Source organism: Manis pentadactyla, chromosome 10 (genome assembly GCF_030020395.1).
Source record: "Manis pentadactyla isolate mManPen7 chromosome 10, mManPen7.hap1, whole genome shotgun sequence".
NCBI lineage: Eukaryota > Metazoa > Chordata > Mammalia > Pholidota > Manidae > Manis > Manis pentadactyla.
In genome coordinates, this window is record NC_080028.1 from 95,310,965 (window position 1) to 95,324,941 (window position 13,977).

At 49.4% G+C, this 13,977-nt stretch overlaps 1 protein-coding gene across 17 annotated transcripts in view; it reads right to left on the reverse strand.

Moving 5' to 3' along the window:
* Positions 1-13,977, reverse strand: part of CUX1 (cut like homeobox 1) — a 378,856-nt gene that overhangs the window by 35,849 nt on the left and 329,030 nt on the right. For 13 of the 17 annotated variants that reach the window (XM_057487282.1, XM_057487285.1, XM_057487283.1 and 10 more), the window contains 2 exons: positions 4,500-4,802; positions 1,030-1,218 (listed from right to left, as the gene is read on the reverse strand). The exons of the other annotated variants lie outside the window; for them this stretch is intronic. In XM_057487282.1, the coding sequence (XP_057343265.1) occupies positions 1,030-1,218; positions 4,500-4,802 (492 nt within the window). The remainder of the gene's footprint in view (positions 1-1,029; positions 1,219-4,499; positions 4,803-13,977) is intronic. 17 annotated transcript variants of the gene reach the window in all.

A 13,977-nucleotide genomic window follows, 5' to 3' on the forward strand; every position in this document is an offset into this window, starting at 1 on the left:
GAGGCACCAGGGATACTTGCTCTTCCTTGGAGCTCCAGCCCTCTCCCTGGCAGGGTGAGAACAGGGCTGCCCCATAGGCCTGAAAAGCAGGCTCTCCTGGTGAGCTCAGAGGATGCGAGCCTGGGCTTCATGCCACCCCCTGGCTCGGGCACACTGGGGCCAGGCACAGCCCTGCGCGCTGGTGGCACCCACTCTCCACCTGCAGGAGATGACCAGGAGGGCGGTCACAGCTTCTTACGGCCAGACCAGCAGCCAGCACCCAGTCTCTAAGGGATTCAGATTTGGCTACCTGGCGAGCTCACGGCACTGTGGGCGACCTGGGACCATGCCCTCTGAGCGGAGACTAATGAGAGTGCACACCACGGGACAGAGCAGGTGGTATGCTCTGCCTTCAAGGTTCCCCATTTTAGAATTTCTCCTGCGCTATGGCACCCCCTGGGCAGGGACGGTGATCAGCACTGGTGAGAGCAAGCTGCCCTTGGGCTTCTAGGTGGCTGTGTCCTGTGTGGCCCCACAGATGGCGGGAATGTGCTCTGCCTCTTCCTGCCTGGGTGGCCTTAATAGAGGCACCTGCCTTCTCTGAACAAGTCTCTTTATCTACAAATGCATTTGCTGATTAGCTCTTTAATAGGATGGAAGCTCTGCACTAGTACATGTGTAGTGAATGCTGTCACAGCCCACCCACCCAACAGGACAAAGACAGCAGACAGGCCACCTCTGAGCGCTGTGACGCTCACTTCTCAGGGGCCCTGCTCTCCTTAAAGGAGGGTACATGGACCCCAGGGTGACTGTGAGGAATTGTCAAAGTGCCCCCAATGCTATAATGTCTTTGAGTTCAGGCAGCTGGTAGAAGAAGTCACCAATCTGCTTGGGCACTCATCAGCTGATGACTGTCAGAAGATCTTTGCCTGCCTTACAATCCCTTGGTCACAGATCAGTGTCCGTCAGCAGTTCTGTGTGAAGGCTTTGAAAGAAATGGCACGTCTATAAATGAGGAAGCAGCTGGCTGGGGGAGGTGGCAGGAGCTACCTTTCTTTTCCATCCGTTTCATGTCCATCAGCTTCTCCACGTTGTTGGGGTCATTGAGCCACAGCTGCATCCGGACAAAGGGTTCCCGTCCCTTCAGACTGAGCTTGTGCCAGGGCTTCGGGCGAGCCAGGAGGTCAGAGACGGAGCCTTGGGTGAGCCCTAAGATGGTCTCCCCAAATAAGCGCTGGCCTAGAAAGAACAGAACCAGGAGAGGTGTCACCACTGAGACCCAGGGATCTGGAGGGACAAGCATGTGTTAAGGTTAAAATCAGACATGGTTTTAAAGGCCTAGAGTCTGGTCAGCTGGGTCCTGGCTCAGAGCAGGTACTTTGTGGAAGCATTTCCTCAACCAGATTTGTGATAAACTGTTGGTGACGGGGTCACTGTTACTCTGCTACACGTTTCTCTCAAAAAAGCCTCAGACTTTGAATGAACTGAGGCCTGGGTACCACCTGTGGCATTTGTAAGAGGTGGTTAATCCCTAACCAGCTCAGGGGGTTAAGTAGCACATGGGGAGAGCACTCTTGTTCCATCTCAAACCATAGGGCCGCTGTCCTCCTTTCACAATTAGCAAGGTTATCAGGTCTTGCTGAGAAAACAGGCCACTTGACCCAAGGTCACAGCAGGAAAGAGAAGGAGAGAGAGCTCCTCGGCTGTTTTTCTGAAAAGCAGGCTATTTCCAATTCTAAAGTCTGTTCCCACAGTCTAAGCTGCCTTGCTGACTGAAGCTCACAGTGGATCAAAGTCCCTCCTTGATGCCTTTTCTCCGAGGCCATGGTAGGGAGCCCGCTCCCCAGGCTGATCAGAGGGTATTTCTCTCCAGAAAGCAGAGCAGCATTAAGTCTGTAATATTCCACAGAAGCTTAAAAAGAAAACTTCTCTTCTCTGAGAGCCACTTAGCTGCAGGGTAAGAGGGGCCACTACTTCTAAGGGAACAACTGAGAACCAGGCACAACCTGAGTGGGGTCATGGGGGCACTGGAGTGAACCAGAGTTACTAGGTGGATGGAGATTGGGATCAGAGAGGCTGGTGTGCAGTGCCATGAAGTGGACAGAGCACAATAACCTCCTCAGCAGCTGTGGGCACTGACTACTCCCTGGGTGGCTCACGTCCCTCATCTGTGAGAGGGAAACACTGCCACCTGTGCTCAGGAGATCATTGTGACAGAATGGAGGGGCACTGCCTTGTAAAACTTACTGCACGAAAAGTTTTGGATTTAAGATTTTTTTTGTATCTGTCACTTCAACTTAGAAATACATTTACTGATGTTGTAAACCTGTAGTTTCCTTGCTTTTCAAACTCTTAGTTTAGCCTACAAACATCCTAAATCCTTACAAGTTTTTTGTTGGGGTTGTTTATATAAATAAATTCTACCTAATTCTAATCTGGCAAACAAATGTCATGTAATTCCAAGGAGCTGATGTAGGGAAGTGAGGTATATGATGGCTAGTTACTATCTGCTTGATGTCTAGTTGTATGGGGGGGGGAATCAAGGAATTATTCTTGGAAAATTATTTGTAGGACTTCTAGAGGTTTCACAGAAATGGCTCTCAATCTTGATCACTTGAGAAAGCTACAGACCCTCATGTGATAAAATGTGCATGCATGCATTCTGCATATGATTTCAAGAGACCGACCCACAAACACCTCAGGATCCCAGGTCAAAATGTAACAGGATACTTGGGTCTTGACCAAGCTGCCCAATTCAGCTGTAACTTGTCCCACTCTGTGTTCATTACTCCACTCGGAGACCCCAGTTAGGGGAGGCAGCTTCTTTCCTGGACCAGTAAGAACCACCATGAAGATGCTTCTCATCTCTAAAGTCCAGGGTGATGCTATGGAGCTGTTCCAGAAGTTCCTGCTCACAGAGGAGGAAGTCATCTGTCTGGTGTGAAAGTTGCACCCTTTGGATCGCTAATTCATGCTTCACAGCCTTTGAAAATGTAATTCTAAAGGCCAGTAGGATTCTGCTGGGGCTGCATGAGACCAACACCAGCTAAAACCCCAGCAATGAAGGACACATGGTTGGGAAGGCCAAGGATGGATTTCAGTGTTTGTGATCTCACAACTTACCAGTGTTTTAAAATGAGTTTTCTTCAGCTGATTTTCAACTTTTACATGAGATGACACTTCTTCTAAGGGAGTGGGCAGCAATAATGTGCCAGGCCTGCCACCTTGGACTTGTGACAAGACTGTAGGGAAGGGGATGACCCAAGTCCAGAAACCCCTGCACATTTCAGTAACTCATGAACACATGGGGCTTCACAGCCATTTAAAAAACCAACAGCTAAATTTTTATGTTTATGAATTAGCTTAATTAAAAATGTTCTCAGTTGATACTACCTTTCCCTGTTCTGTTCAGCACCAGCAGTGGGTATCAGGCCTCAAGCAGACAAGCTGGCCTACCCCCTGGGGTGGTCAGGTCACCATGCAAACTTTCCTAGGGACTCACTTCACTGCCGCTCTCTCCTTTTCCATCCTGGGGGAAACAGACAAGCAAGGCCCCTTCTGAAGGGACTAGGTGAATTCCAGCCACTCTTGGGCAGTCTTAACATGCACTGCAGAGGATGGTGTGCCTTTAAGTGACTTTTGTATTTGGGAAAAGGAGGAGGATGTGAGTATTCAGAGAGTGGCTGTTTCCAATCTTTGGATGCCTAAAATAGGGGAACCTGGTCTGGTCAATACTACACCTCAGGAGCGCAATGGTTTAAAACAATGAAGCACCCTGATATTCCGGCAGCTACTGGCTAGCGACTGGTGCCACAGAGCCTCGGAGACCTGCCTCAGGCTAAGCACGCGGGATGCCTGGCACAGGCCAGGCAAATGGCCTGGGTTTGGCTGGGAACCCAGTGCGTGAGGCGGTGAATGCAGTTCTGCAGGGGCTTCCTCATCCAGTGGAGGGCCTGCAAGATGGAGTGGCTTTATGAAGCAGCAGGACGACAGTAAGAGATGATTACCTACCAGACAGGGCGCTGAGCAATCGCTACTCCTACCTCAAGTCAGGCATGGTAGTCCAGTTTTACTAAGGAGGCTCAGAGAGCAGCTTGCTCAGTATCACAGAGGCGGTGAGCAGACATTAGGATCTGAAGCCAGGCTTCTAGTATGTCGTCCAGATGATGCGGGCTGATGCTGACCCTGCCCAGTTCTGCTGCCCACAGGGATCTGGAGCTCTCGTATGCCCCAGTCCAGCTGGGCAGAGTGGATGGCCTGAGTCTGCTCCAGACCGCATGGACATATTCTAAGAGCCCTGGTGGTGTGCAGGGGTGGGAGTGGGCTGGGATTGACATGTGGAGCTTTCACCACTATAAGCTCTCAGCTCTCACAACTATAGGACATTTTATGTTCTACAGGTGGCTTGTAAATGTTCAATCTGTTGGTTGGCTTGGCCTGAGGCTCCCTCTGTCCACCCTTCCTGAGAACAACAGGAAATGACCCACTGCCCCAGATGGGGCAGCTGTGGGGGGACCTACCGAGGTTGTTGTCTGTCAGCACCTCCTTGACCCTCTTGGTTATGCCGTAGGTGTCCAGCTCTGGAGACATGGCGACTAGCTCTTGAATGCTGAGGGCTGAGTGTCCGGAGAGAGGCAGGGGGGTGGTGGGCTGTGAGTCTGAAGCGGGCGGGTCACTTGGTTCTGGCAGCTTGCCGTCCTTGCTTGTTTCAATGGGGGGACAGGGCTGCTGGACCAACTCAGTCAGACTCTTCACTGACTCGCTGGAGCTCATGGGGGACTCGGGCGCAGGGCTGCAGCTGGCAGAGGTCTTTGGAGTGCTTTCTGTGATGAGAGCACAGGAAAAACCGAGGCTGAGAGCAGCCATCTTTTGCCACATACATCCACTTTCTGTATCTACGAAATACTAATTAACGCCTCTACAAGACTGGTATGGCAGTCTAGGGGTCTAAACAAACTGTATCATAGTTTTTTGACTGAGAGTAACTTCTAATTTTTCTGCATTAAAAAATAAAAAATAGCAACAGAAGAAAAACTAGGGGTTTAAACAAAAGGGTTCTGAAGGCTCAGTACAAGGGTATTCTGTTAAGAAATATCCGTTGTATTAATCACGTGCTACCACTATTGTCATGGTTTCTTCTGATGGGACCCCATAATTCTATAATTCAGAAGTACCTCAGCTAAGTTACAGTTTGTATACTTATTTTGTCCATAATTTCCAGAACAAAATTGATGGGTAGGTTATTTTAAATGAGGGCTGCACATGAGGTGTGGTTACCACAATTATGAAGACCCTCAAGAGGACACCTGGCTGCCGGCCCCTTGGTGGCCCAGTGCTGAGTCTCCAGACCCCACGCTGGTTCCCACTGTGATCCCAGAGGGCCCTCAGCACCCTGCCTGCAGGAATGGATGGAAGAGGAGCACATGCTCTGCTCTCCCTCAAACCCCAGGACACGCTTCTGAAAGCTGAGCTCTTTGTTCATCTACGCCATGCTGTTGCCTGCTGGAAGAGATGGGCCTGTGGGCATGGGCGCTCAGGCCTCCACACTCTCTTGTCTGAGAAGGGCCTCTGTCTTGCTCCCAGTGGGGAGCGCCACCTGCTGCTCTGTAGGTTAGTAGTCCCTTCTGGCCTCTGTTAGCATAGCCAGGAAAACCCAACATCCATTCTAGTTTTGGGATGTCTGGAATGGAGACTTTGGCTATCTCCCAATTTCCTGCATCTGGGGGGAAGATATAAAGTGACTTAGCACTGGGGTCCTATCCACAAGGTAAAATCTGCCACCAGCTCGGGTCCTGGAGCAGTCTCTCCCCTACCCCCATCGTGCATGGCATACAGTGAGCCCCCCACTGCGACCTGTGTGAGGGGCCAGGCCAGAAAGATGGTAAGTTGCAGAGGGCAGCCCACTCACTGAGTATCAGCACACACAGGCAGCCCCCCAAATGCTCCCTTCCTGACTAAACAAAACAGAATCCAGACTAACTGAATTTCAGTCAGCCATACAACCAGAGTGCCCTTTGCTGGACATTCTATATCCAGGATAGCAACCTATTCTGAACTCAAGAGGATGGAAAATGCATTCCAGATGCAAGGGATATTTTGTATAAATACCTAGAAAAATAAAATAGCAATAAAACAACTGCAATAACCCCACTTATTGTCCTAAATCAATACAGAGTTCCTCCGCTGCATAAACCTGTGTCCTTGACCTGGAAAATCAGGTTTAAAAAAAGCAAACAAACCCAAAACACTGGTGTGTGAAGGATGTAAAAGAGACAGACAGACAGAAAGAGCAGAAATGGTCCACAGAAATCTTTATGGCAATATGAATCCTACAAAACCAGGTTTCTACTCTCTGCTCGCCTCTGGGTCATCATACAACTGGATATAAAACCCGGGAAGTATTATTTTTGTATCTGAAGCAGCAAAGGAATCGTACTGTAAATTTGCCCTGATTCACCCATGCGAGGGACCAGTTTGGCAGATCATCCATCTTGCTCACTGCGCACTGTCAAGGATGGCGTGAATCTCCACATGATAAACAGATTTCTTCTCAGGTTTGTGTCCTGTAACCCACAGCAAGGTCAAAATCATGGCTGCCTGGCTAACAAATCACATGGTGCCTCTGCCCTGCTGCTTCCCTGTTTCACTGTGGGTGCCAGCTGGGCAGATTCCCCCTAAACACTGGGACACCAGAACCTTCCCATCCCAGGCGTTCTCAGCAGGCCACTCATGGGTTTTTTTTTGCTGTGACAAACCCCCAAGAGAACAGAGATGCTTGCACACATTACTGACATCCCTCTGTGCTCCTGATGGTGATGGACAAAGGCAGACACCAAGATCAACACGGTGCCTGGCCTGTAATGCAGTGGGCAGGTGCTGCCTGCCAGCTTGTGTCTGTGTCCACACTCTCTGAGTCTGTCTAAAAGGTAATGGACAACTTGAAGCTGAGCTCTTCTTGGGGGACAATCATTCACGGAGAGACATGTTCACAGATGCCACCATGGTTGCAGGCCACAGAAAGCAGAACAGGGCCCACGCTTTTGGATGGGCATGGACAGATGCAAATGGCAAAGGAACCCACCAGAGACGCCATGCATCACATGCTCAGAATGCCACGCTAGAAAGTCATTTCTTTGGAAAGCTCTGTCCAGCAAGCACTACCACTCCAGCGGCAGGATGGGCACCACAAAACCACACCCACTGGTAGGCTCCCACAGCCCCCGGCAGGGATGGTCAGGCCCCTCCATGCAGGGTGGACAGTGATCATATGACTCACCATCTTGACAGAACAGGAAATATAGTCAACAGAGAAGGAACACTACCTTTTTTCTCCTCCCCCAAAATTATCAAATGGAGTACTTTGGTTAAAACAGTACTTTGAAAGACCAAGGCTTTGCTCTATTCCATGTAATTAAAAATGCATTTAAAAAAAGAGAAAAAGAAGGTGACCTGGGCTTGGCACTAAGGTGCTGAACTTGGGCATAGGGGCTGTCCTATCAGCGACTGCGTTAGCACGACCATGGTTCTGGACTTCTTGGAACACCCTAGTTTCCTTGTTGGAGAACTGCCAGCAGGGTTGTAGGGAGGGATGAACCCACTACATGGTTGCTGCAAAGAGACACAAGCTAAATTTGATTTTTCTTTAAAGAGCAGCTATTCAATTGTACTGAGATGTATTTGTTTATATGAAGATCCCCTACATTCAAACTCAATCTCCATGATTTACTGCTGTTTCTCCCACAGAGCCTGGCACAAGACTGAGACACTGGCGAGACCACCGTCTACATCCTGTATGATACCATTTAATGATGTTCTGGGAAAGGTACAGCTCTAGAGACAGAAAACACATCAGTAGCTCCTGGAGATGAGGGGCAGGGTTGATTATGAAGGGGGCATGAGCAAATTTGGGGGGTATGATGGGAATTACTATCTTAATTGCCAAAACTCAGAACACTTCTATGAGGGAAGAGTGACTTTCACTGCCTGCAAATTAGACTTCGATATCCACTGGCTTAGGGGAGAATGGATGAAGATGCATCATTGCATTCTTTCAGTCATTCTGTATCTGCTGAGTCAGACTGCCGGGAAGATGGCAGTGAACCGGTCAGAGGGGGCCCTGCCCTGTTGGGGCTCACACCTGGTCAGGAAGATGGCCATTAACCAGGAGAATCTACAGGGCGATGAACGTTACTATGAGAGGCGGATGAGGGCAGGGACACTGCTATGGGCGAGGGTTCGGAGACCTCCTGGAAGATTGACATTTCAGGCACACTTCAGGCATGAATGGGGATTAGCCAGAAAAGTCGGGAGGATGAGGAGTGGCAAGGGAGTGGATTGTTCCAGACATCTGCTGGGTTTGAGGCATGAATGCATTTAGCCTGGCAAGAATATGAGGCAAAGAGAGGCCTCAGGGGCTGGGTTGCACAGAGCCTTTGAATTGCTTAAGATGTCTGAATCCTTGTGTGGTCGGGAGCCAGGAAAAGGTCTGTTCAAAGATGGGCCCACCTTTCACCCCAAGCAGTGTTCACTATGTAGGCACGAGACTGTGTACTGAGGCCTTGTCTGCAGGAGCAAAACACTGGAAACACTCCATCACCAGGAGACCAGGTCTCCAGATGGGGCTTGTTCGTACTGTAAACCATGTGCCCAAATGGCAGCAAGAATGCCAGGGCTGGAGCTGCATGTGCTAGCATCCAGAGTGTAACATGCAGCCTGCAAAACAGTGTTTGAACACAGGTTGAAAGCCTGCACATACTACGTGTTGTGTGTAGCTACTTGGATATGCGGGGAGGGTATAAAATCATGCCCAGGAGTGATAAATAGAAAATTCAGTATTTGACTTCCAGGAGAAATGAGATTAGGGAGAGAGCTTCCACTCTGTAATGTTTTCTTTCTTTGAAAAATCTAGGGTTGAATTAAGACCAAAAGTTCAGGTTAAATAAAGTAAGAAGTGAACAAGTTCACTGTTATGTCAGTAGAGAGAATGAATTTGTGAACACAGGCTGGGCCAGTCCTGTGGAGGCTGCCGTGTGGCCTGGGGAGAGTAGCTGGTGGCCTGGAACGGACAGGCGGCAAGGTGGGGAGAAATGTGTAGGTTCCAGAGAGATTCAGGAGGCAGCTTCCACAGGACTTGGGGGCTGCACTGATGTGGGGAGAGGGCCAAGGAAGAGGGAGGAAACAGGGCCCTCTCCACACTGGAGCTGGGCATCTGGGGATGTCGGGGTACCATGGGGTGCGGTGCACCGCACAGGAGTGTCTTGGGGTGAGCAGGAAGATGGGATTAGGAAACCCTACCTTATCATCATTTGTAATAGCAGCTATGACCTAAGCTAGCATTTTTTGTGCACGCACTGTGTGCCAGGCGCTGTGCCAAGCTCAAGGGAATGAACTTTAGCCTCATAGTGACCTCACAGTGTGAGGCAGGCACATCCATTTCCCTCTGTGATGGATGTAAGATACTGTGTCTTAGACGTGCTGTATTCTCAACAGCTTGCCTGTACAGCTGGGCAGCGCCCATGCTGCCTGCATCTGTGTGTCCATTAGAGGCTGAACAAATGGTATGTCCTACCTTCCTGAACAGTGTCTCCACAATCCACACACCAATGTGCCTAAATCTCAATAACATGACAGGGAGTCACAAAAAGCTGATCTGCCCCTGGGATTAGGGATGGGAACTTAAATGCATTTGGTCCTGTACATGAGGGCAGCAGTGGGCCGGGGGCATTTACACTGTGTCATTCGCTTCTCCTAATAGCCCTGTGTGGAAACATATACCCTGCACTCCAGCAGGGGAAATCGAGGCTCAGACAGGCCACGTGACTTGCTCCAGCTCACATGCATGGGACAAGTATCTGAACCAGATCAGGAGTGGAAAGCCTCCAGGTTTCTGCCCATCCTCTGACCACCAATTACTGTAGCATCATGAGAGACTGCCTGTCTTCTCTTTATTCACTCATTCATTCATTCACTAGTTTGCTCAAACATTTCTAAAGTGCCTGGTCTGTGTCACTCACTCCACTAGGCCCTGGAATCAGAGACACGAGACACAAACCTTGCTTGCAAGGGGTCTGCAACCCGCAGGAGTGGGAAAATTGAAAACTGGTAATTTGTGTATTTTAAAAAGCTCAGCCACACAGTTCATCTATCCAATTTTGACAGCAGGGGTAAGGTGTTACATTTAAAAAGTGATGGTGTGGATTAATTTTTTTGAAAGGCTTCGACTCTTGCATGAGAGTAGCTTGGTTAGTAAGATACAGAAAACAGACAGTGACTCAGGGCCCTCTGAAATACATGAGGCATTCAGGAACTATAAAAGGATTATGAAAAATACTATATTCCAAAAACAGCAGGCAAACAACAGCTGCCTAAGTTTTCAATAGAAGCCAATTGAAAATGTACAACCCACCATAATTTTCAGAGACAAATCTCTCTGCAGTTTATCCGATCCACTGTTTAAATTTCCATACCCAGCCCACTATCTGAGTAATAATAACCCAAATTTCATTTAGTGTTCACTTGAGCAGTCAGGATAAAGTCATTTCTTATTATCTCCCCACTGTGTAAAAAACAGCTTGAAGGTAGGAAGTCAGCAAGCATTTTCACCAAAAAGTAATTATTGTAAGTGACATTTTTACTGCTGGCATGCCATAAGGCGAACTGTGCATTCAGAAGGACAAGTTGCTGAAACAAAATGACAGGGTACTCTGTGACATTCTGACAAGAACCCAAACATTATTTAACTGGTGGCTGGTCTGATGCACCACTTTTCATTACGTCCATAGTTTAGGCTTTGAGCCTGTGCCAAACTGGGAAATTCTGTCTAGAAAGACAAGTATGGAAAGATGGGAGAGGAGTGGGGTAAGGTGGGGGGAGGGATGTGGGACAGAGTCAGTGGTGGGGAGAGGTGGGAAGCATGGTCACAGCCTCGCCTGTGTCAATGTGAATGAGGGAGGAAGTCAAAGGGAAAAGGGGCCCAGGGGAGAGGCAGGGGGTGGGAGATAGAGCTGGTGGTGGGGAAGGGGCCTTGGCCGCTTTGGCTGCAAAGTGGTGCAAGGACGTGCGGAAGGTTCTGGAGTGCCTGGTGCTGGTATCCTTGGTCTGGTGGGAGCCCTGATGGCTTGGTAGGACCCTGCCCAGCTTGAGGGCCTTTCCAGCTGACAGCGATGACAACTTCAAATGCTACAACAGGGTGACCACTGGGTTTGGAACACTTTCCAGCTGAGTTCAGATACAGAGATTGTGGTGGAGAAACTGCACCTGAGCTTACACATGGGGTCTTGCTCGCTTGCTCACATGGTTTGTCTCTGAGGAAACCCACGGCCTAAGGGCTTCTGGCCCAGCTTCTGTGCATCAAAGGTGAGCGGCAGTACCAACTGCTCTCCTTGATTTGTCATAAATCAGCCAGGCCTGTCTCACTCAGTAATGTGAGACCCTCCCCACGACATCACTGAACACCAGCCCTTTCCTCCAGGGCACTGGCAGTGCTGACAGGCTCCTCAGGTCCCAAACCCTGCCTCTGAGTCCAACAGATGCTCAGGGCCCCTTTAGGACCACCATTCTATTTCTCCAGTCACGTTATCTCCACTAGACACAGCCACTATGAAAACAGAGGAGTTTTTGCTTTTGATTATGAGTGGTATTTTGACAGATTAGAAGGGGCCTGAAACAAAATACATGGATACTTTAATAGATGCCAAGACACATTCAATACCCGCAACTGCCATGCTGCCGAACATGTCCTGCCGAGACACAGAAGTAATCTACAACATACTCAGGTGTATCAGAAATGCCCCAAGTGGCCACACTGCCTCCTTTTCCAGGGCCTGGGCCTCACACCAGTGGGGAATAAGGGGAGCAATCTCACACCCCAGGTCCCATTCCCAAAGGTGCTGGGCAGGTCTCCCTGCCCAAGGCAGGTTCATTTCCAAATCAAGCATCAGCGTCCAGTCCTCCCCTACCCAGGCCTCCCTGCCCTCCTTGGGTTGGCAATACTCCTTGGGCCTCAGCCAGCCTGGGCATTGCCTTAAATCACTGGAAATCTCAGCAGACCCACCAAGTCACCGTTTTCAACAGCAGACAGGAGTAACCTGAAAAAGCTGGGGGCAGGGGTGGAGAAGGGCATGGGGTGGCCAGAAGACCTCAAGGAGCATCTGCTGCCCCAGGAAGGGTAGATGCCACCTCTCTTGGCTCTGGTTTCTTCTATAAAGCAGAAGATCAATGATTTCTCTCTCACACACATCCCAGCCCCTGCCAGGACTGAAGTAAAACACAGTTTTTGAAGTCTGCCGAAGGAAGTCATAGTGACACGAAAGTCAACATACTTTATATATTAACAGAGAAAACTTAAAAAATAAAGTCAGGTTGTTATTGAACTTGTGCCATTTATTGTTTATTCCCTCAAACTTGACTTCTAAGCCACTTCTTGAAAAGAGGGCCTTTCATAAAATAAGGGAACCGTCTGAACACCAGGCAGACCTCATCAAGCAGGCACTGTCACCAAGACCCTGAGATGAGGACATGAGGGCACAGAGGGGCGGTGGGAACTACAGCTGGGGAGCACCAATGCTGAGCGAGGATGGCAGGGAGTGAGGAAGAGTTGGGGGGCTGCTTACACACTAGGGAGGAGGGACTTCAGCCTGAGGGAAGGGGCTGAGGCAGGATGCTCCCTGCTGATGTGCAATCCAAAAGATGGCTGTGGTGCAGATAAAGAATGATCTGGGGCTCTGGGCTGAGGGCTGCAGGAAGAGAAAGGAGAAAAATCTGAATATACAAACTGTGTTTAGCCTAGGTGACTGTGGGGACAGGGACACTGGCCACCAAGACAAGGAATGCCAGAGGGGAACAGTTCTGCAGACAAGGCTGAGGTCCATTTTGGGTGCATTTTACCAAAGGGGGCAGGTCTGCTGGCACACGGGGGTGGAGGAGACGCTTGCCTCTGTGCCCACTGCTTGGATGTCACTCAGATATACAGACTCAGCTCCTCCCTTCAAACACTGTCTTGTGCAACTCGGGGCTCCCCTCTCCTCACCCTTGCAATTGATTTTCTCTCTCCTCTTTGCATTCCAGGTTGGGAAAGCACATTGGATCTGAGCAACCCCGAGCTGACTTGAGATGCATGTAGGGGAAGCGGCCCAGGGCCAGGTGACATGGTCCTGTGGCCCTGGCCAGGCCTGAGCTGAGCCAGCGCTCACCTATGGGGTGAGCACTGCAGCAGATTTGGGGCGTAATTATCTCTCAAAGATCATTGTTTATCTTTTATGGGCTCTTAAGGAAATATGCATGTCAAAAGCAGAGTTTGGCAACTCCAAATTAATTTAATTCAAAATGGAAAACCCTCCTTAAATTACAATTCATCTTTTGTAGTGAATTCAGAGCCTGGCAACAATGCTGGGCGACGCAGTTGGCCTGGCTTCAGGAGCACACTGCTCAGCCCATTTCCAGCTCTTCTACAGATCCATACTGATTTAGAAATAATGCTTTCAAATTACCTTCAATAACCTTATTACCAAACCAGCTGTGTGTATGAACACTTATCAATGCGTCCCTGTGCATTAAGAGAAAATGTATGTCATACAAACAGTCTAAATATATATTACTGAGATGGGAAAAAACAAACCCTCTAGTTAAATTGCTTTGCTGTAATCAAAGATTAATCACTGTGGGAGCGGGTGTGTGCGTGCGCTGGCATTCGTGCCTGTGTCCTAGCTTTTTCTCCAGGGTGCATTTCTGGCTTTGGGCAAAACTGCCCCTCCTTTACCAAGAGTCAGTCATACTCTGGCAGGCAGCTCCCACTGCCATTTTGATAGGAATTAATTCTCCCAGGTTTCTAAGAGGTGGAGATGCTAAGAGGTGGTTTCTGAGTATCGCTTTATTTCTGAGCCTGGTAGGCCTGCCGCTTAGAAACTCTCCTTTCCCCCAAGCACAAGGCGGACAGCAGGCTGTGAGGTGTCCATCTGCAAGAGGCTTGAGTGTCTGTTCCAAGAGCAGCCTGTCCCCTCT